This window comes from Tamandua tetradactyla, chromosome 8 (assembly GCF_023851605.1).
Source record: "Tamandua tetradactyla isolate mTamTet1 chromosome 8, mTamTet1.pri, whole genome shotgun sequence".
NCBI lineage: Eukaryota > Metazoa > Chordata > Mammalia > Pilosa > Myrmecophagidae > Tamandua > Tamandua tetradactyla.
The window spans coordinates 72,116,934-72,136,132 of NC_135334.1; the positions used below are offsets into that span (position 1 = coordinate 72,116,934).

Genomic DNA, 19,199 nt, shown 5'->3' on the forward strand with positions numbered 1-19,199 from the left:
AATTTTAGTAGGGATCTGTTTCCTGCTGCGAGCATGCCTAATATAGGCCCAAGACTTGGCAGTGTTCCTCTCATGATATTCCCTGATACAAGGATGATGCTCAGAAGAGCAAAGCAAGCTTAGTGTTTCTGAGACCCAGATATGGTGATATTAAATCTCTGCCAAAGAGAGAGAGGCAATGGGAAATGTGCATGGTTACATGGGAACATTGAATCTCCCGATGTAGAACAGCAAAACTTTCCTAACTTTACTGTTTATATCAAATAGCCGACTCTGGACTCAAAGCCAGAACTACTGACATTCAGGGCAATGTTGTGTCCACTCTACCACAAAATCCTCTACACATATAAAGAAACCTAAGCACGGCAGAAGCAATCATGCAGCTGGGGCCAGAGAAATGAGCTAAATAATCATAATCCTTACAACTAACTTCCACATACTATGATAATGGATTCAGGGAGAACAGACATATTTTAAATCTGTAAATACTATAAAAATCATCTATCTGGTGAAAATGTCAATTTCCCTCTACTTGCCACAAACCATTCATTCAACTCAACTGAATTTATCATTTCCACTGTGAGATCCATACTGAATTTATCATTTCCACTGTGAGATCCATAATGAACTAAGTACTAAGAAGACATTAAAAAGTATCATGAATAATAAAATCCACCTAGTTTTTTTATTATGATAACCTGTCCTAGGGACAAGAATGGAAGCTTGTGAAACACCTACAGTCTGGTGTTAATTAATCTCCAAATTAAATAACTAGAATGGCGTGGGGTATATCCCTGTGAGGCCTTAGAAATCACCACCAACAGAAAACTATGTTCTTAATCTTCATCCATTCCTATGGTTGTGAACGCATTTAAAATAGGACCTTTTGAAGTATTATTTTTAGTTAAGATGTGGCCAACTGAGTCAGGATAAGTCTTAATCTTTTAACTGGAAGTCTTAATAGAAAAAGCCACAGAGAAAGAAACTGAAGTTAACAGAACCCAAAAGAGAAAAGAGAAGATGATGTCATGCACATGACATAAATATCAGCCAGCAGTTAGCTCTGAACACCATAGTCTTCAAGGAGAAAATAAAGCCTTGCTGATGCCAGGGTTTTAGATTTCCCCTAGTCTCAAAACAATGAGCCAATAAATTCCCACTGTTTAAGTCAATCTATTGTAAGGTATTTGTCTTACCAGCTAGGAAAACAATTCCCTATCCTTGCTAGCTCCATTACCCAACCTATATATATATATATATATATCTGATCTTCAGGTCTTTGTAAAAGCCCCACACTATCCTTTCCTAAAAGACACTCCCCCTCCTCTGCCCTCCCCTTACCTCTTGTGCTATAATTAGGTTCTTGTATCTTCCAATGCCGTGGGTGGGCTTTGACTTATAGTGCCGACTGGTACTCAGTAGAATGCCACCTAAGATAGAAAATAAGATAAACCTGTTTCAAAGTCCCTCCAGGTATAACAAATTTTATGTGAGGAAACAAATTCTTCACTGCAGAACTAGGGATATTTGAGGGTAGATGTCTTGTGGTTTAAAGAACCACAGATTTTTTTTTTAAGTCATTTTATTGAGATATATTCACATACCATACAATCCATACAAAGCGTATAATCAATGGCTTTGAATATAATCACAGAGTTTTGTATTCATCACCACAATCAGTTTCCAAACATTTTTATTACTCCAAAAAGAAAAACCCTCATATCCCTTAGCATTCACTTCTTATACTTCCCCAGCCCCAAAAACCACTAATCTAATTTCGTCTCTATAGATTTATTTACATTTACATTTTATATAAATGGAATCATACAATATGTAGTACTTTGTGTCTGGGCTTAGCATAATTTTTAAAATTATTGTTTTTTTTTTAAATTAGAGCAGATATAGGTTTACATAAAAGTCATGTAAAGAATACAATGTTCCCTTATACTCCCCTATTGTGGACACTTTGTATTGGTGTGGTACCTTTGTTACAACTGACAAAAGAATATTAAAATATTAATGTTAATATTAATATTAATATTTAAATATTAATGTACATGGCTTAGATTAGGTATATTTTTCCCATCTACTACCCTATTAGTAACACCTTGTAATAGTGACATATATTTGTTATAGTTCATGAAAGAACATTCTTATATCTGTACTATTAACCACAGTCATCATCCACAACAGGGCTCACTGTTTACACAATCCAACGTTTTATCTTCTAACTTTCTTCTAGTAACATATCTGACTAAAAACTCCCCCTTTCAACCACAATCACAAACATAATTCAGTGCCGTTAATTACATTTACAGTAATGTGCTACTGTAACCACTATCCCTTTCCAAACATTTACAATTACCTAAATAGAAATTCTGCACAAATTAAGCAGTGCTCCATTCTCTACCCCTATTCTATCCCCTGGTAATCTATATACTAGATTCTAACTCTATGAGTTTGCTTATTATAATTAGTTTATATCATCAGTGAGATCATACAATATATTTGTCCTTTTGTGTCTGACTTATTCACTCAACATAATGTCCTCCAGATTCATCCATGTTATCACATAAATCAGTACTTTATTTCTTTTTACAGCTAAATAATATTCTATTGTATTTATATACAACATTTTGCTAATCCATTCCCAAAAGAGGGAAATTGGGCTGCTTTCTTCTTTCAGCAGTTGTGAATAATGTGCAAATGCCTGAGTCTCTGCTTCTAGTACTTCTGAGTATCTACCTTCTTACAGCTGAATAATATTCCACTGTACACATATACCACATTTTGCTTATCCATTCATTGGTTAATGGAACTTGAATTGCTTCCATCCTTTGGCAATTGTGAATAATGTGCAAATGTCTGTTCAAGTCCTTGCTTTCAGACTTCTGGGTAAATACTCAGATGTATATATACTATATATTACATAGTAGTGGGATTGTGGAATCGTATGACAATTCTATACTTAGCTTCTCGAGGAACCACCAAACTATCTTCCATAGCAGCTGCACCATTTTATGTTCCCAACAGCAGTGAATGACTTTTCCTATATCTCCAAATCCTCTCCAACCTTGTAGTTTTCTGTTTGTTTAATAGTGGCCATTCTAGTAGGTGTGAAATCATATTTCATGGTTGTGATATGCATTTCCCTAATAGCTAGTGATGGTGAACATCGTTTCATGTGCTTTTTAGCCATTCTTATTTCCTCTTTGGAAAAATGTCTATTCAAGCCTTTTGCCCATTTTTAAATTGTGTTGCTTGTCTTTTTATTGTTGAGTTGTGGGCTCTATTTATATATTCTGGATATTAAGCCCTTATTGAATATGTGGTTTCCAAATATTACCCCCAGTGAGTAGGTTGGCTCTTTACTTTCTTGACAAAGTCCCTCGAAGCACAAAAGTTTTTATTTTGAGGAGGTTCCATTTATCCTTTTTTCTCTTTCATTGCTTATGCTTTGGGTGTAAAGTCTAAGAAACCATTGCCTACCACCACATCCTGAAGATGCTTCCCTACATTTTCTTCTAGGAGTTTTATGGTCCTGGCTCTTTTTTTAGGTCTTTGATTCATTTTGAGTTAATTTTTATAGAAGGTATGAGATATAGGTCCTCTTTCATTATTTTGCATATGGCTATCCGGTTCTCCCAGCACCATTTGTTGAAGAGACTATTCTGTCCCAGTTGAGTGGATGTGGCAGCTGTGTCAAATATCAATTGACCATGGATGTAAGGGTCTATTTATGGACTCTCAATTTAATTCCATTGGTCAATATATCTACCTTTATGTCAATACTATGCTGTTTTGACTACTGTAGCTTTGTAATATGCTTTAAAATCAGGAACAGTGAGCCTCCAACTTCATTCTTCTTTTTCAAGATGTTTTTGAATATTTGGGGCCCTTTACCCTTCCAGATAAGTTTGATAATTGGATTTTCCATTTCTGCAAAGTAATTTGTTGGAATATTGATTGGGATCACATTCAATCTTTAAATCAATTTGGGTAGAATTGACATCTTAATGATAGTCTTCTAATTCATGCACACAGAATGTCCTTTCATTTATTTAGGCCTCCTTTGACTTCTTTTATGTTTGTTCGTTGTTTATAATGTCTTGGCTTCTTTTAGCAATGTTTTATAGTTTTCTGTGTACCAATCTTTTACATTTGTGGTTAAATTTATTCCCAGATACTTGGTTCTTATAGTAGCTATTATGAATGTATTTTTTTTCTTGATTTTTCTCCTCAGATTGCTCATTACTAGTGTATAGAAACATTACTGATTTTTGCATGGCAATCTTGTATCCTGCCACTACACTGAACTTGTTTATTAGCTCTAGTAGCTTTACTGTAAATTCTTCAGGACTTTATACATATAGAATCACATCATCTGCAAACAGTGAAAGTCTTATTTCTTCTTTTCCAATTTGGGTATTTTTTATTTTAAAGAACCATAGATATTTCTTGAACCTGGGCTTTCACTCTCCTTTTGGCCCACGGGATAGCCAATCTCCACTCCCTTTCTTTGGGAAATTCTCTCCTGAGAGAGCCACTGGCAGTAGGGAGACAAATATATTTCATAGGCTGTCCTTTCCTTTTGTCCCTCAACAGGTATCAGCCCTTTTGAGTTTTCTAACAGAGATTGTATAGAAAAAGAAATGGAATAAAAATAAACAGAAAAGAGGAGAATCACAGAGTCCCTAAAAGCTTTTAAAACTATCTCATTTGATCTATTTGTGCTGATATGGAAAAACCTCCAACATATATTATTAAGTGAATAAAAACAATAACAACAACAAAAACCTAAGATACAGAACAGTATATGTGTATACTAATGCTAGGTAAAAAATAGGATCTCTGCATATACATTAGGATAGGCCTGGACATGTGCTGTCCAGATGCTCCTTCAAAGGACTTGATGCCCAACTGAGGGAGTCTAGTCAGTAAACAACTTCTTTAGGATCTGCCTCAACTGCAGAATTACATTGCCAAAGGTCATATCCTTTCTAGGGCAGCCTGCATCTAGTGACTGATGCAAGGGGGACGTATGAAAACTTTGCCATTTTGGCCCAATGTGGGACAACTTGGACAGAAAATATTTGCTCCAAAGCTCAGCATCAAGTTGGCCAAGGTTTTGTGGGGCCTGCAGCTCAGTTTAACTTCTCCCTCTGTCCAATCCTGCTTTCTGTCCAATTCCTTCCTTTCACAGGAATTAATTCCTAAAAAACATCTCATACCCAGTTGTGGGTTTTGAATCTGTTATGTACCCCAGAAAAGATTATGATCTTTTATTTCATCCCTGTGGGTGTAGACTTATTGTGCGTGGGACCTTTTGCTTAGGTTGTTTCTATGGAAATGTGACCCAGCCCATTCAAGGTGGGTCTTAATCCCCTTGCTGGAGTCCTTTACGAGAGGATAAAAGGGAGAGACTTTTAGGGAGAGAAAAGAAATGCCCACAAACATTCTGGAGACAGCAGATACAGAGCCCAGAGAGAGAGAGATGCCCCAGAAACACTAAAAGAGGACCCACAAGACACAGAAATCTCACAGAAGGAACAAGCAAGGACCCACAGAAACTCAGAGAGAAAGCCAATGAAATCAGAAGCTGAAAGCGATGCAACCCTGGAGCAAAGGACCAGCAGATGCCAGCCACGTGTTTTCCCATGTTACATAGGAACCCCAGATGCCATTGGCCTTTCTTCAGAATAAAGGCGTCTTTCTCTTGAAGTCTTAATTGAACATTTCCATGGCCTTAGAACTGTAAATTTGTAACCTAGTAAATCCCCTTTGTAAAAGCCAACCCAATTCTTGTACATTGCATTCTGGCAGCTTTAGCAAACTGAAACACACCTAAACTCTATCTCAGCTCTCTACATCTGGAGAACTCAACTAGCAACATATATAGAATATTAAAGAGATCCCTAACTATTAAACAGACCCCTATAAGAGTCTGGTTACAGTGGTCATCTCCAGAGAGGAAAATGGGAAACGAGGTCAGAGAAGGAGGGAGATTCTTCACTATACATCACTTGTACTGTTTGAACTTTTACTATATTCATGTATTAGTTTTACAAAATAAAATTTAAAACAAATTAAGCTAAGTAATGGTAATATGGGATTATTTGTTATATGTTTACTATGCACCAAGCACTGTGCTAAATGCTTTATATATGGAGTGTTTTAGTTTACTAAGGCTGCAGAATGCAATACACCAGAAATGGACTGGCTTTTACACAAATTTAGTTACAATTTTACTAATTTGAGAAGGCACACTGTGGGCATATGCTGGCCCTCTCTCCCAACATGGGTTCAAATAGCTGTTTCTAGGGGCGTTCCTTTCTCTATCCCCAAACGTCTGGGTCTGAGCCAGCTCTGAGCGCTGAGCTGAGGTGTGCTGGTCTACTGAGTGCTGCTGAGCTGTTATCGCTCTCTAATGACTCTCCTTTTAAGCCTTACTCCTTGAGGAAGGCACTCCTCTTAGCTGACCAAAGATGTAATGGGCCATAGACAAAATTCATATGCTGATAATTTAAGTCCACGCCAACAGAACTGGAGCACCATCACCTGGTCAATTTGACATCTGAATCTAACTACTACATTAAGATTTTTAGAGATATTGATACCTAGATATGTAAATATAGATATTTTCTCCTTGTTATTATTAGCGTCATTTACAGAAAAAGAAACTGTAGATCAAAATTTTGGTGAATTGGCTAAGGTCGTCCAGCAAATAACAGGTTGAACTGCAGTTTAAACCCATGGATATCTGACTGAACAGCCTATGACCATAAAGATTATAACACCTGAATTTCTAGAAAGCAAAATAAAGCAAGACGTCCTTTCTTTCTCTAAACCCAACTCTGCAAGGAAAATCACTACCCTCTCCCCTACATGGGACATGATATTTAGGGGTGAAAGTCACCCTTACAACATGGGACATGACTCCCGGGGTGAGCCTGGCACTGGCACTGTGGGATCAACAAAGCTTTCCTGACCAAAAGGGGGAAAGAAATGTAAAAAAAATAAGCTATCAATGGCTAAGAGAGTTCAAATGCAGTTGGGAGGCTATTCTGGAGGCTACTCTTATGCAAGCTTAAGCTAGATATTGCTAATTGCCATGGTTCACCAAACCTCAACCAACATCATTCCTGTTAACCCTAAAGAACATTCAGAATTCTATCTGAGACTCTATTAAAGTTTAACAGGCTAAATTTACTTTTCAGAAACATAAAACCTTCAGGTGGTTCCCAGGCCAGATAAGTCCTCAAACCCAAAGTCAGTCTCTTCAAAAACATCAATCAGCTCCATCTCCCTATCCCATACTGTTGACACCCCTTTTAATATGAAAAAGCTAGAATGGGCATAGCCCAAATATCCTTAAAGACTGAGAAGTTAGGATTTAACAAATGAGTATACTCTGAATCATTATATTGATATTTCTTTTTAGCCTCTAGTGTCTTGGAATAGCTAGAAGGAAACACCTGAAAACATGGAACTATAACCCATACCAAACTTTGAAATGTGTCTATAACTACTTGTTAAAATGTACTTTATAATGTATTGCTTTTCTGTATATATGTCATATCTTACAATAAAAAATGTTATTAAAAAAAGAATGTATATATGTGGCCAGACCTGATCTTTCCTAATTCTGACCATGGCCCCTTATCTCTACCCTTTCACTGGGACCAGCCTTCCACAGTTCTCCTCAGTCAATATGTCTGTCTCTCTTGCTCACTCTCCATTTTCTGGACCTTGCTTCCATTCCTTTTTCCTCTCAGATCCCGTGGTACTGCTGCCCTTGTCTCCTCAGGTCACCACTTTGTAGGGGGCTTAACAAAAAATGGCATAGAGAATTCTAAATTATATCACATGAAAGGTTTCTTGTGCCCTTCTTTTCTAAAGTGGGCTTCTAAGCAGGTTTGCTCTGTGCCAGGCCAATCAGAGAGTCCTGCCTTCAGAGCACTTCCTTGCATTGACAGTCCACACTATTTCACACTATAACCCAGGGATATCATGGATCCCCTCTGTGATATGAGTTCACAATTATTATTATGTACCAATAACTGCATAGACACTAGGGCAGTTACAAAAATGAATAAAATACACTACTTGTCCTTGAGACAATCAAAGCATACTAGGTAAAGATGAAGGTACGAAAAACTTTGATGGAGCTGTGAGCAATATTGTGGGTACCCAGAGAAAAGAACAACTAACTCTGCCATGAGTGGGCATGAGAGGAAGTAAGTGGAGGAGTATAGAGGAATAGGTTCAGAAGAGGTAACATCTGTGTTCCTGAAAGAGGTGTAGGAGTTTACCATGCAAGGAAGCTAAAAGTATTTTTGGCCAGCAGTTCCCAAAGAGCACTGAATATAACTGAGGTATCCTATTGGTTGCTGCCGTAATTCCATTTCTTTAAATCTAAAACCTAGACCCTTTGGCTCCAGACTCTGCACTCGGGGGACCCACCTAAGGAAATGATATCCAAATCCCCCTGATGGGTAACACTGGGGTAACACTGTTCCTCAGACCAGATCCTTGCAATGAATCCTTATTATGATTTCAATGTATGACCTCCTAAAAAGCACTGAATTCCATGTATTTCCTTTTCCTTTTAAAATCTCTCTCTTGCAAAGATGTAGGGTGGGGGAATGAGAGGCACAAAGCCCTACCCCTAAATGTGATCTACCACAATCCTCCCCTGCCCAGACCCTGAGCTATTTTGGTTGTACACTTTATTTCACAGGAAAATAGACTCTCCAAAGTAGGTTCATTCATTCATTAAATGCTTATTACTAGCCATTAGGGTATCCAGCAACTGTATCCTCACAATGATGTCAATGGCACACCTTAGATTTATGCAGTACAGTATACAATCAACCCAATATCCATGGGAGGACTTTTGGTACCAAGTACTGTCCTGGAAGCGTGGGTTATAATAATAAACAAAGACAAAGACCTTGTATCATAGATCTCACCATCTAGTCGGGAGATAGATAGTAATTACAAAGAAGGATGATGAGGCTAAAAGCACTCTACATGGGAGGGCACTTACACCGGACCTGGAATGTCAGGAAAGGATTCTTAATTAAAGGCTTTTAATTAAAACTTGAAGGATGAATAAGAGGTAGTTAAGAGAAAACACAATATGGGGAGGGGAACAGCTAGGAAGTATTTCAAGCAAAGCATGAGGAGCTGGGTGGCAAAAAATGAGTTTAAACAGGACTGACTGTAAAAACTCAGAAATGGATAGTACAATACTACCTAACTGTAATACAATTATGTTAAAACACTGAATGACGCTGAATGTGAGAATGATACAGGGAGAAGGGCTGGGCACACAAATGAAATCAGAACGAAAGATAGACAGTAAAGACTAAGATGGTATAATCTAGGAATGCTTAAGAGTGTATAATGCTAGTGACTAAATGTACAAATTTTAAAAATGTTTTTGCATGAGGAAGAACATAGGAATGTCATTACTGCAGGGTGTTGAAAACTGATAGTAATTAATATTTAAAATTTTAACATGTGTGAGACTAAAGCAAAAAATGTTTATTTGTTACAAAATTTATATTTTGACTAGTGCATTTCCTAATATAACTTATGGAGACAGCTTAATTGAACACTATAAGTACATGGAACCTTGAGAAGGGCATGAGATTTTGTTGGTTTGTCCAGAGCAATGCCCTGATAAATCCCAGAGTGATTTGAACAGTGGATAAAAAAGTATTTGCAAAGAATGATGAGAAAGGGGGAAAATTCAACTAAGTTGAATTCTTGATATTCTCACAAGCAGTGCAGACAACCAAAGCAATAGGCTGAGTCCCCAATCTTGGAGTTTGTTCATATAAGACTTAACTCTACATGATAGGTCAAGCCTATTTAAAATTAGGCCTAAGAGTCACCCCCAAGAGAACCTCTTTTGTTGCTCAGATGTGGCCTCTCTCTCCAGCCAACACAAGCAAGCTCACTGCCCTCCCCCTGTCTACGTGGAACATGACCCCAGGGGTGTGGACCTTCCTGGTAACATGGGACAGAAATCCTAGAATGAGCTGAGATTCAGCATCAAGGGATTGAGAAAACCTTCTCGACCAAAAGGGGGAAGAGTGAAATGAGACAAAGTGTCAATGGCTGAGAGACTCCAAACAGAGTCGAGAGGTTATCCTGGAGGTTATTCTTACGCATTAAACAGATATCACCTTGTTAGTTAAGATGTTATGGAGAGGCTGGAGGGAACAGCCTGAAAATGTAGAGCTGTTTCCAGTAGCCATGTTTCTTGAAGATGACTGTATAATGACATAGCTTTCACAATGTGATTGCTTGATTGTGAAAATCTTGTGTCTGATGCTCCTTTTATCTACCTTATCAACAGACAAGTAAAACATATGGAATAAAAATAAATAAGAGGGGGAACAAACATTAAAATAAATTTAGATTGAAATGCTAGCGATCAATGAAAGGGAGGGATAAGGGGTATGGTATGTATGAATTTTTTTCTGCTGTCTTTTTATTTCTTTTTCTGAATTGATGCAAATGTTCTAAGAAATGATCATGATGATGAATATGCAACTATGTGATGATATTGTGAATTACTGATTATACATGTTAGAACAGAATCATCATAAGTTAAGAATGCTTGCATTTGTTGTTATATATTTTTTAAAAATTAATAAAAAAAAAAGAAAAGAAATGAGCTTAGCGAAACAGGCAAGGTCTAGGAAGGGCTTAATTATTGAGTAGTCATGATGCGCCAGGACTGCACAAACAGCAGGGGCTATAATAGTGAACAAAGTCAAGAAAACTCTGCTATGTGCTAATTGTCATGGTCTGCCAAACCCCAACTAACATCATTCCTGTTAACTGTAAAGAACACCCAAGGCTCTGAGATTCTACAAACATCGCATGCACTAAGTTTACTCTTCAGAAACCTAAAATCTTCAGTTGGTCCCTAGGCCAGATAAATCCTGAAATGCAGAGGGGCTGGTCTCTCTAAGAACATCAACCAGTTCCATCCCCCTATTCCATATTGTCGATACCCCTTTTCAACATGAAAAAAGTTAGAATGGGCATAACCCAAATATCCTTAAAGACTGGGAGAAGGATCAAAGAAAAAGAAAGAGTTATAACGGATAAGCTAGGATTTAACAAATGAATATGACTATTGAATCATTTTATTGATTTTTCTGTTTAGTCCCCAGTGTCTTGGAGCAGCTTAGAAGGAAACACCTGAAAGCATGGAACTATAACCCATACAAAACTTTGAAATCAGTTCTATAACTACTTCTTAAAATGTATTTTGGAATGTATTGCTTTTTTGTATATATGTTATATTTCATAATTTTAAAATGTTAAAAAAGGAAAAACCCACAAAATTCTGCTGTGGAGTTTGTTATACAGTCCAGTGGAAGGAGGGAATCATTAGCAGAAACAAAATAAACATAAAATTACAAATCATGATAAATGCTAAAAAGGAAAAGCACAGAGAGCTATGGACTCTTCTCTAAAATAGGTCATCTATTTTAGATTGGAGTATCAGGGAACGCATCTCTGAAAAAATGACATTTTTAACTGAGACCAGAATTCAGAAGAAAATGCTAACAGTGGTTATTTCCACAGAAGGAAAGAGAGGAAGACTTACTTTTATATCTTGTACCTTTTAAATTCTGTTCCATGACATCTCTTTAAAAAAATAAATAAGTTGAGACCTAAATAGGAGTCTCTTAGGCAAGAAGATAGAAGGTTAATGGTCCTGGAAAAGGGAATGTAAAAGCCATAATGTGGGATACATCTTGGCACATTCAATGAACAGAATGGCTTTCAGTGTGGCTTAAGCAAGGTGAGAGGGGCACAGAATGCACAAAAGTGAATAGAGTAGTGGGTCAAAGCAACCACACTGGGACTTTTAAGGGTTTGGATTTCATCATCAACAGCCAGAAGCAGGGAAATTATATGGTCTGATATATGTTTTAAAAAGATCACTTTGTGGAGAAGGGGAGCGAGAGTATAGATGGGAGTATAGTTAAATTATAGTGGTTGCCTCAGCTGTGGTCCCCTTGTACCCACACTCTCCCTGTCTATTCCATCCTCTACAGGGCTCACAGGGTATTTCATCTAAAACACAAATCTAATCATGTTTATCTCTTTCACTAATTCAACCATTTATTGATTCCACACACATTTTTTAAAGTACATATGTGTCAGATACTGTATCAAGCACTGTAGACACAACAATGAATGGGACAGAGATCTTTGCCTTAAATGTTTGATGGTTTCCTGCTGCCCAAAGTTCATACTCCTTAAGCATTTAATGACCTTTATTTTATAATCTGGTTCCAATTATTTCATCTCTTCATTCTCCCACTCTTCTGGGCCTTTAAAACCCTACTCCCAAGGTTAAAATAAATTGAGTAGATTGAAGTACGACTGGTCAAGGAGAGGGAGGGATAAGGGGTATGTATTTTTTATTTTTTATTTTTTCTTATGCTGGAGAGATGCAAATGTTCAAGAAAATGATGAATACACAGTATGTGATGATATTGTGAGCCACTGATTGTACACTATGCATAGAATGTTCGTATGTCAAGAATGTTTGTCTATTTGTTAAGGTTTACAATAAAAATATCAAAAAACAAAACAAAAAAACCTTGCTACCCTTGCCATTCCATATAATCCATGCAGTTTCCACGCCTCTGCACCTTGCTGGGCTGTTGCCCCTGATGGGACTGCACCTGTTTGGTGTAATCCTACACAGCCTCCGGGGCCAGCTCAAATGTCACTGTTCTGTGAAACTTTTCTGCTAACCTGCACTACAAAGATTATCAAGACTTTACTTTATGGTTATAACTCTCCTATGCCTCCATTAAGCAGTAAAATATTTGTTGTAAATAAAAAACTCAGAAGCTAATCACTATCTTTAAGTACACAGAAACTCAGACACCAGTGATTTCAAGTAGCAGAACCAAAAATGATCTTTGAATTTTGGAAAAAGTGTCACATATGCTTGCCTGGCTTCTCCCCTCCTGGAGTTTCCTGCAAAGAGACATTTTCAAACCCAGTTTGAGGAAATCTCTATAATTAGAGCAGCTGGTTAATTAATTTAACCATTTTCCCCCTTAAATGAAAGGTTTTGATCAAATTACCATTGGTTAAACTGCTTAATTAGCTAGATGTTTTAATTATAAAATTTACAAGTTTGAAAGCTCTGATTTCCAGTAAATTCAACTGAGGGGCGGGATTTCTTTCCCTTGCTCTGTGTCATTAAGCTGGGTTTCCTGCTGTCATATTAATACTGAAGCCTCCTGAGAGAACTGACAACTCTTCACTGATGAAGACACAAAACCCCAGGGTTTCAAAATGAGGCTTTGAATACCTGTTAATTAGCACATTTATAGGGTATAAGCCTGTACTGCCTTGCCCCACTTCACTAGGGTTTCCTTTGTTTATACCAGAGCCAACTGTCTTTCAACATCCTTGTTTACTAAACTGGGAACTAAACCCCTCCATCCAGGATGGAGTAATTATTTCTACTTCAAAGCTGGAACAAGCATTTTTTTTTTTAGCAAGACTATGGAGGTAAGGAAAGAGGAAAAAATGGGGCAGCCCAAATCTAAATAATAGGGCATTCGTTCCACACAACAGACCATAAGGCCCTCAAGGACAAATATTTTAGTTTGCCAGCGCGGCTATAACAAATACCAGACTGGTTGGCTTAAACAACAGAAACTCGTTGTCTCAGTTTTGGCGAGAAGCCCAAAATCAAGGGGTTGGCAGGGCGATGCCTCTGAAGTCTGTAGCATTACAGTGCTGACTTGTAGGCAATCCATGACTCAGTCTGTGCCTCAGCCACATGACTAACTCTCTTCCCACCTGTCTCCTCCTGTCTATTCCTCCTCCTCCCCTTGTAAGGACTTCGGTAATTTGGATTAAAGCCCACCCTGATTCAATTTGGCCAAACCTTTAACTAATAATGCCTTCAAAGCTCCTATTTACAAACAGGTTCACATCCACAGCACCTGGGGTTAAGATGTTTGTCTGTGGGGACATGATTCAATTTGTAACAGCATATACAACGCCAACACCTGATAAATAGTATGTGTTCATTAAGTGTTTATATATTTTAAAAGCTCTTGAGATATTTTGCCAAGAATATCTGCAATGATTTGTCCCTAGCAGCTGCCCACTTATTTCAAAATTCTCCCTTTTTCCAACTTGTTTCATTTCTTCTAATTTCACTGAACTACATGGATTTGACTGTAGCACATTTCTCTAACTCCACCTTTTACTCATACTCTAATGAGTACTCTAAATTCCCTTAATTTTAGCTCTTTATATCTCTTTACACATGTTTAATTTTTACCCCTCTCTAAATGTTTAAATTAATAAGAAAAACATGGTGACACCAATCTGGACCACATCTTGGGTAAAGCAGCTGGGATGATACCCTGGGATCACACGAGGTGGATGGGTGAAAGTGTAACAGGGTAGTGTTCCTTATTCTTTTTATTTGAACATCATTATGATTCAATTTAGAAATTTCTGACTTCAATGCTATCTCAGAGAACCTATGAAAAATGTCAACAAAGCAGTCTCTTTTCAAGTGGAACTACCTCAAGCAGTACCACACTGGTGAATTATTCTGGGTCTTACACTGGGATTCCCTGACCACATTAGAAAAATGGGCAAAGGAAAAAATAAACAGGCAGTAAATGTATGAAAATGTGTTCAATCTACTAGTAATCAAAGAAATTCAAACTATAAACACAAGGCATAGCATTTTTTTTCTTTATTTTTTTAGAGTAATTACAGGTTTACAGAACAAATTATGCTGAATCGAGATAGCATTTATAACCTATAATATCAATAAATATTAAAAATAATGTTAATGAGTGGATAAAAAGGTATTCTCATATGCCAAAGAAATATAAAATGGTATAATCTTTATGAAGAGCAATTTGGTAATATATATCAATAACCTTAAAAAAGTGCTTCTCCACTGACCTAACAATCTACTTTTAGAAATACAACCTAAGTAAATAATCAGACAAGGACACAAATATCAATGTATAACGATGTTTATCATACTACTGTTTCCATTTTAAAACCATCTAGACAACTTAAATTTCTCCAAACAGGAAATTGTTTGAATAAATTATGCTATTATCCCTCCTCTATCTTTTCAAAAGGATTTCTACTGTATTTCTCTATCACAATTTAGAATCATCTATCTGATCCCAGCTTTCATAGGCCTTCCTAAGACACATACTAATCAGTATGTGTCTTACTGTGGAAAAGAAGCAGAAAAAGCAACCTGAGAATTGGCCCTACCACATACTAAAATATACTAAAAAACTTTAGTAAACATTAGTAATAAAATAGTTTGGCACTGTCACAATATATGCTCAGATCAATGAAACAAAATAAAGTTTAAAAATGGTACTAGATTTATATAATAAAGGTATATAATAAAGGCAGCACTTTAGGATATAATAAAGGTGATATTTTTAAAACTTATTCCCTGTGGGGAAAAGACAGATGTTAAAAACAAATGTTGAAACAATTAACTACACATTTGGGGTAAAAAGACTGTATCCCTACCCCTCTGGTGAGGGCAATTACAGAGGTAAATATAAAAGCCAGTATCAATGTATTTTTGGTTTGTAATTCCTCATTTTACTACCCAGAGGATCTAAAAGGCAAAAGTGTAAGGATCAATCAAGGGTTTTGGACCTATAATGTATAAATGTGTAATTTGTGATGAAAACTACATAAAGGTGGGTGGACCACGGTGGCTCAGCAGGCAGAGTCAGAGTGCTCACCTGCCATGCCAGAGGACCCAGGTTCGATTCCTGGTGCCTGCCCATGTAAAAAAAACACTACATAAAGGTGGGAGGAAAGAAGGCACGGGAACACAGTTTGCATATACTACTGAAGTTAAGTTGGTATCAATGCAAACAGATTATTATAGATTTAGGATGTTAAATTTAAGCCTGATGATACTGTGTCAAACTTTAGGGATACCCATATCAATAGGCCATGCCCTCCATCATGAGGCTTACTCTTGAAGCTTATGTAGATAGCAGAGAAGCTTAGACTACCTGTACGCATGCCTAAGAATTACTTCTAGAGGACCTCTCTTTGTTGCTCAAATGTGGCCTCAGTCTCTCTAAGCCCAGCTCTGCAAGTGAAATCATTGCCCTCCCCACTACATGGGACATGACATCCAGGGGTGAAAGTCTCCCTGGCGACATGGGAGATGACTCCCAGGGATAAATACAGACCTGGCACTGTGGGATCAACAATTCCATCCTGATCAACAATTCCAAAAGGGGGAAAAGAAGTGTAATTAATAAAGTATCAGCGGCAGAGAGAGTTCGAATAGAGTTGAGAGGCTACTCTGGAGGTTGCTCTTACGCAAGCTTCAAGTAGACCTTGCTACCTATCATAACCTGCCAACCCAAACCAAGACCATCCAACAGAAATCTACAACCTCCAGATGGGTCCCCGGTCCAGATAAGTCCTGAAACCTAACCAAGCCTCTCCAGAATATCAGATAGTCCCATCTCCCTGCCCCATATTAGTGACAGGCCCTTCCAATATGAAAAATTTAGAATGGCCATAGCCCAAACACCCCTAAAGCAAGGGATGGAAAGATCAAAGATGATGGTGGAGTTATACAGAAAAGAAAGGACTTAACAAATGAATATGAATGCTGAATCATTAAATTGATATCTCTTTCAGTCTCCAGTATTTTAGAGCAGCTAGAAGTAAAAACCTAAAATTAAAATTGTAACCCATGTCAAACTATGAAATATGTTCTACAGCTACTTGTGGTGCTGTGCTTTGAAACTTATAGTATTTTTATTTTTATTTTTATATATAGTATATATTTTATTTTTCACAAAAAAAAAGGAAAAAAAAGGCAATTGTGATAATAAAAAAATATTTAAGCCTTCTAGCCTCCTATATTCTGGAGCAGCTAGAAGGAAATATATGAAAGGATCATATGGTAGCCCATGACAAACTCTCGGATCTGTCCTGTAACTACTTGTTGAAGAGTGTTTTGAAAACTATTGCTTTTTTATTTCTTTGTTTTGTATATATGTTATACTATAAAATTTTAAAAGTTAAAAATCCTAAAAAAAAAAAAAAAAAAAAAATGTAAGCCTGAAGGCAACTACAAAGATAGTATCTATGCAAACCCATTGAGACAGAAATTAAGAGTACAGGTCACCAAAGTTGGGGGACAGGACAACAGGAAGGAATTGCAAAATGGGTGCAGGGTTTCTGTTTGGGGAGATGGGGAAGTCTGAGTAACAAAAGGTGGTGAGGAACATCAACAGTACCACAGCAACACCAGGGGTAAATAATGAGGGTAGGGACAAGAGTTAAAGGGAGGTTTAGACTTTCCATTTGGTGAGGGTGTGTTATTGGTTATCTTTCTTTGGGGAGCAATGAAATTATCTAAAATTGAGTGTTCATGGACTGTTGACTTTGGACATTATACATGATGCCTAATGAATGCAGGTTGCTGAAAGATGCACCAAGTGAGAAATAGATTGGTGAATGATGGTGTATACATATAATCAAATACTGTGCTGCGACAAAAAGGAACGGAGTTATGAGGCATGCAACATTGTGAATGAACCTGTGGGACATTTGGTGAGACAAAATAAGCCAGAAACAAAAAAGCAATTATTGTTTGGTCTCCTTTAGAAAATGCTTATAAGAAAGCAGGGGACTAGATTGCAAGCTCTTATAGCAGTCACATTCAGTACAAAGTGGTAATTATTATTTCTGGATTTTGAGAGACTGCTTTATACATGTAAAACCTGGTTTTTAGAGATAAGAATGAAGCCAGTCAGGTCGGGATTAAGGTAATTCAGAACACAGGGGTAAGGAAGACATTGTCTATATTTTAGAACTGCACCTACTCTTTGAGACCAAAGGAAGAAAGGTTTATTTTGTTCTGAGCCTCAATTTTCTGTAGCACATAATCTAACTCAACCTGTCTGCATAGTTCATTTGAACAAATGAAACACAGGGAGCTCAGAATAAGAATGAGGGCCTTTAATCCCATAATGTTATGCCTGGATACATCTCAGAGTATATTAAGCAGATAATCAAAAAGCATTGGCAATGTTCCTTGAGGAATGGGAGAAAAAATATGGAACTATTAAACTTTACCACAAGGGAAACCCTTGATATTGTGTCAAACATTAGGGACACCTAAATCAACAGGCCAAGACCTTGCTCTTGAGACCTGCTCTTATGATGCTTATGCATGTAGCAGAAAGCTTAGCCTACCTATAGGTATGCCTAAGAGTTACTTCTGGAGGATCTCTTTTGTTGTTCAGATGTGCCTCACTCTCTCTAAGACAATTCTGCAAGTGATATCATTGCCCTCCACCCAACATGGGACATGACATCCAGGGGTGAAAGTCTTCCTGGTGGCGTGAGAGATGACTCCCATTGATGAGTCTGACCCTTGGCACCATGCAATCAACAATACCATCCTGGCCCTTTTTGTAAAGCCACGAGAAAGCCAGCAGATGCCGCCATGTTTGCCATATGCCCTTCCAGCTGATAGAGAAACATTAAACGTCATCAGCCTTCTTGAACCAAGGATGTTACAATATAAAGAGGAAAGAGTTTGGATGACTAAGAAATTCAACCATGAAAGGACACCACAGAGCTCAGAAATGATATTCTGGATAACAGTTGAAGAAAAATTACTCTCACAAACTGTTTGCTTTTAGAGAAAATAGATTAGAAGGCCTCGTGAAATATCAGTGAAGGTTGCGTCTTGGGTGGAAAATAGTCATTAAGGCAACCTCTACTGAACAAAGTGATGCCTCCCAGAAGTCTAAAGTATCAAGGTCTTTGGTTAAGTAACCAGAAGGAGGAAGTTAGTGACACTGAAAAAAGAAGATGATAGTCCAATGGAGAGAGGCCAAAGAGGCCCTTTACTGGTCACATCTGTGATTCAGTGCATTCACATAAGTCCCAGGAAAGATCTAAGATTGAGCCCAGAAGCTAATGAAGCCCAAAGGAAAATCAGCATCATAGTATAGGTTTCGGATGCTAAGGCTCCCCAATTATTCTCAGTCTAATTAATATCCGTGCTGATTTGAATCTGTAGTGGACCCCAGAAAAGCCATGTCCTTTAATCCTCAATTATTGCTGGCTGGAGCTTTTTGATTGTT

General features: G+C 37.5%; 1 protein-coding gene across 1 annotated transcript in view; it reads right to left on the reverse strand.

Moving 5' to 3' along the window:
• MRPL48 (mitochondrial ribosomal protein L48) overlaps window positions 1-19,199 on the reverse strand; it is a gene marked incomplete at its 5' end in the record, with an annotated part of 129,816 nt that overhangs the window by 49,837 nt on the left and 60,780 nt on the right. Inside the window, one exon of the mRNA XM_077114719.1 lies at window positions 1,342-1,430. Coding sequence (XP_076970834.1) covers window positions 1,342-1,430 — 89 coding nt within the window. The remainder of the gene's footprint in view (window positions 1-1,341; window positions 1,431-19,199) is intronic.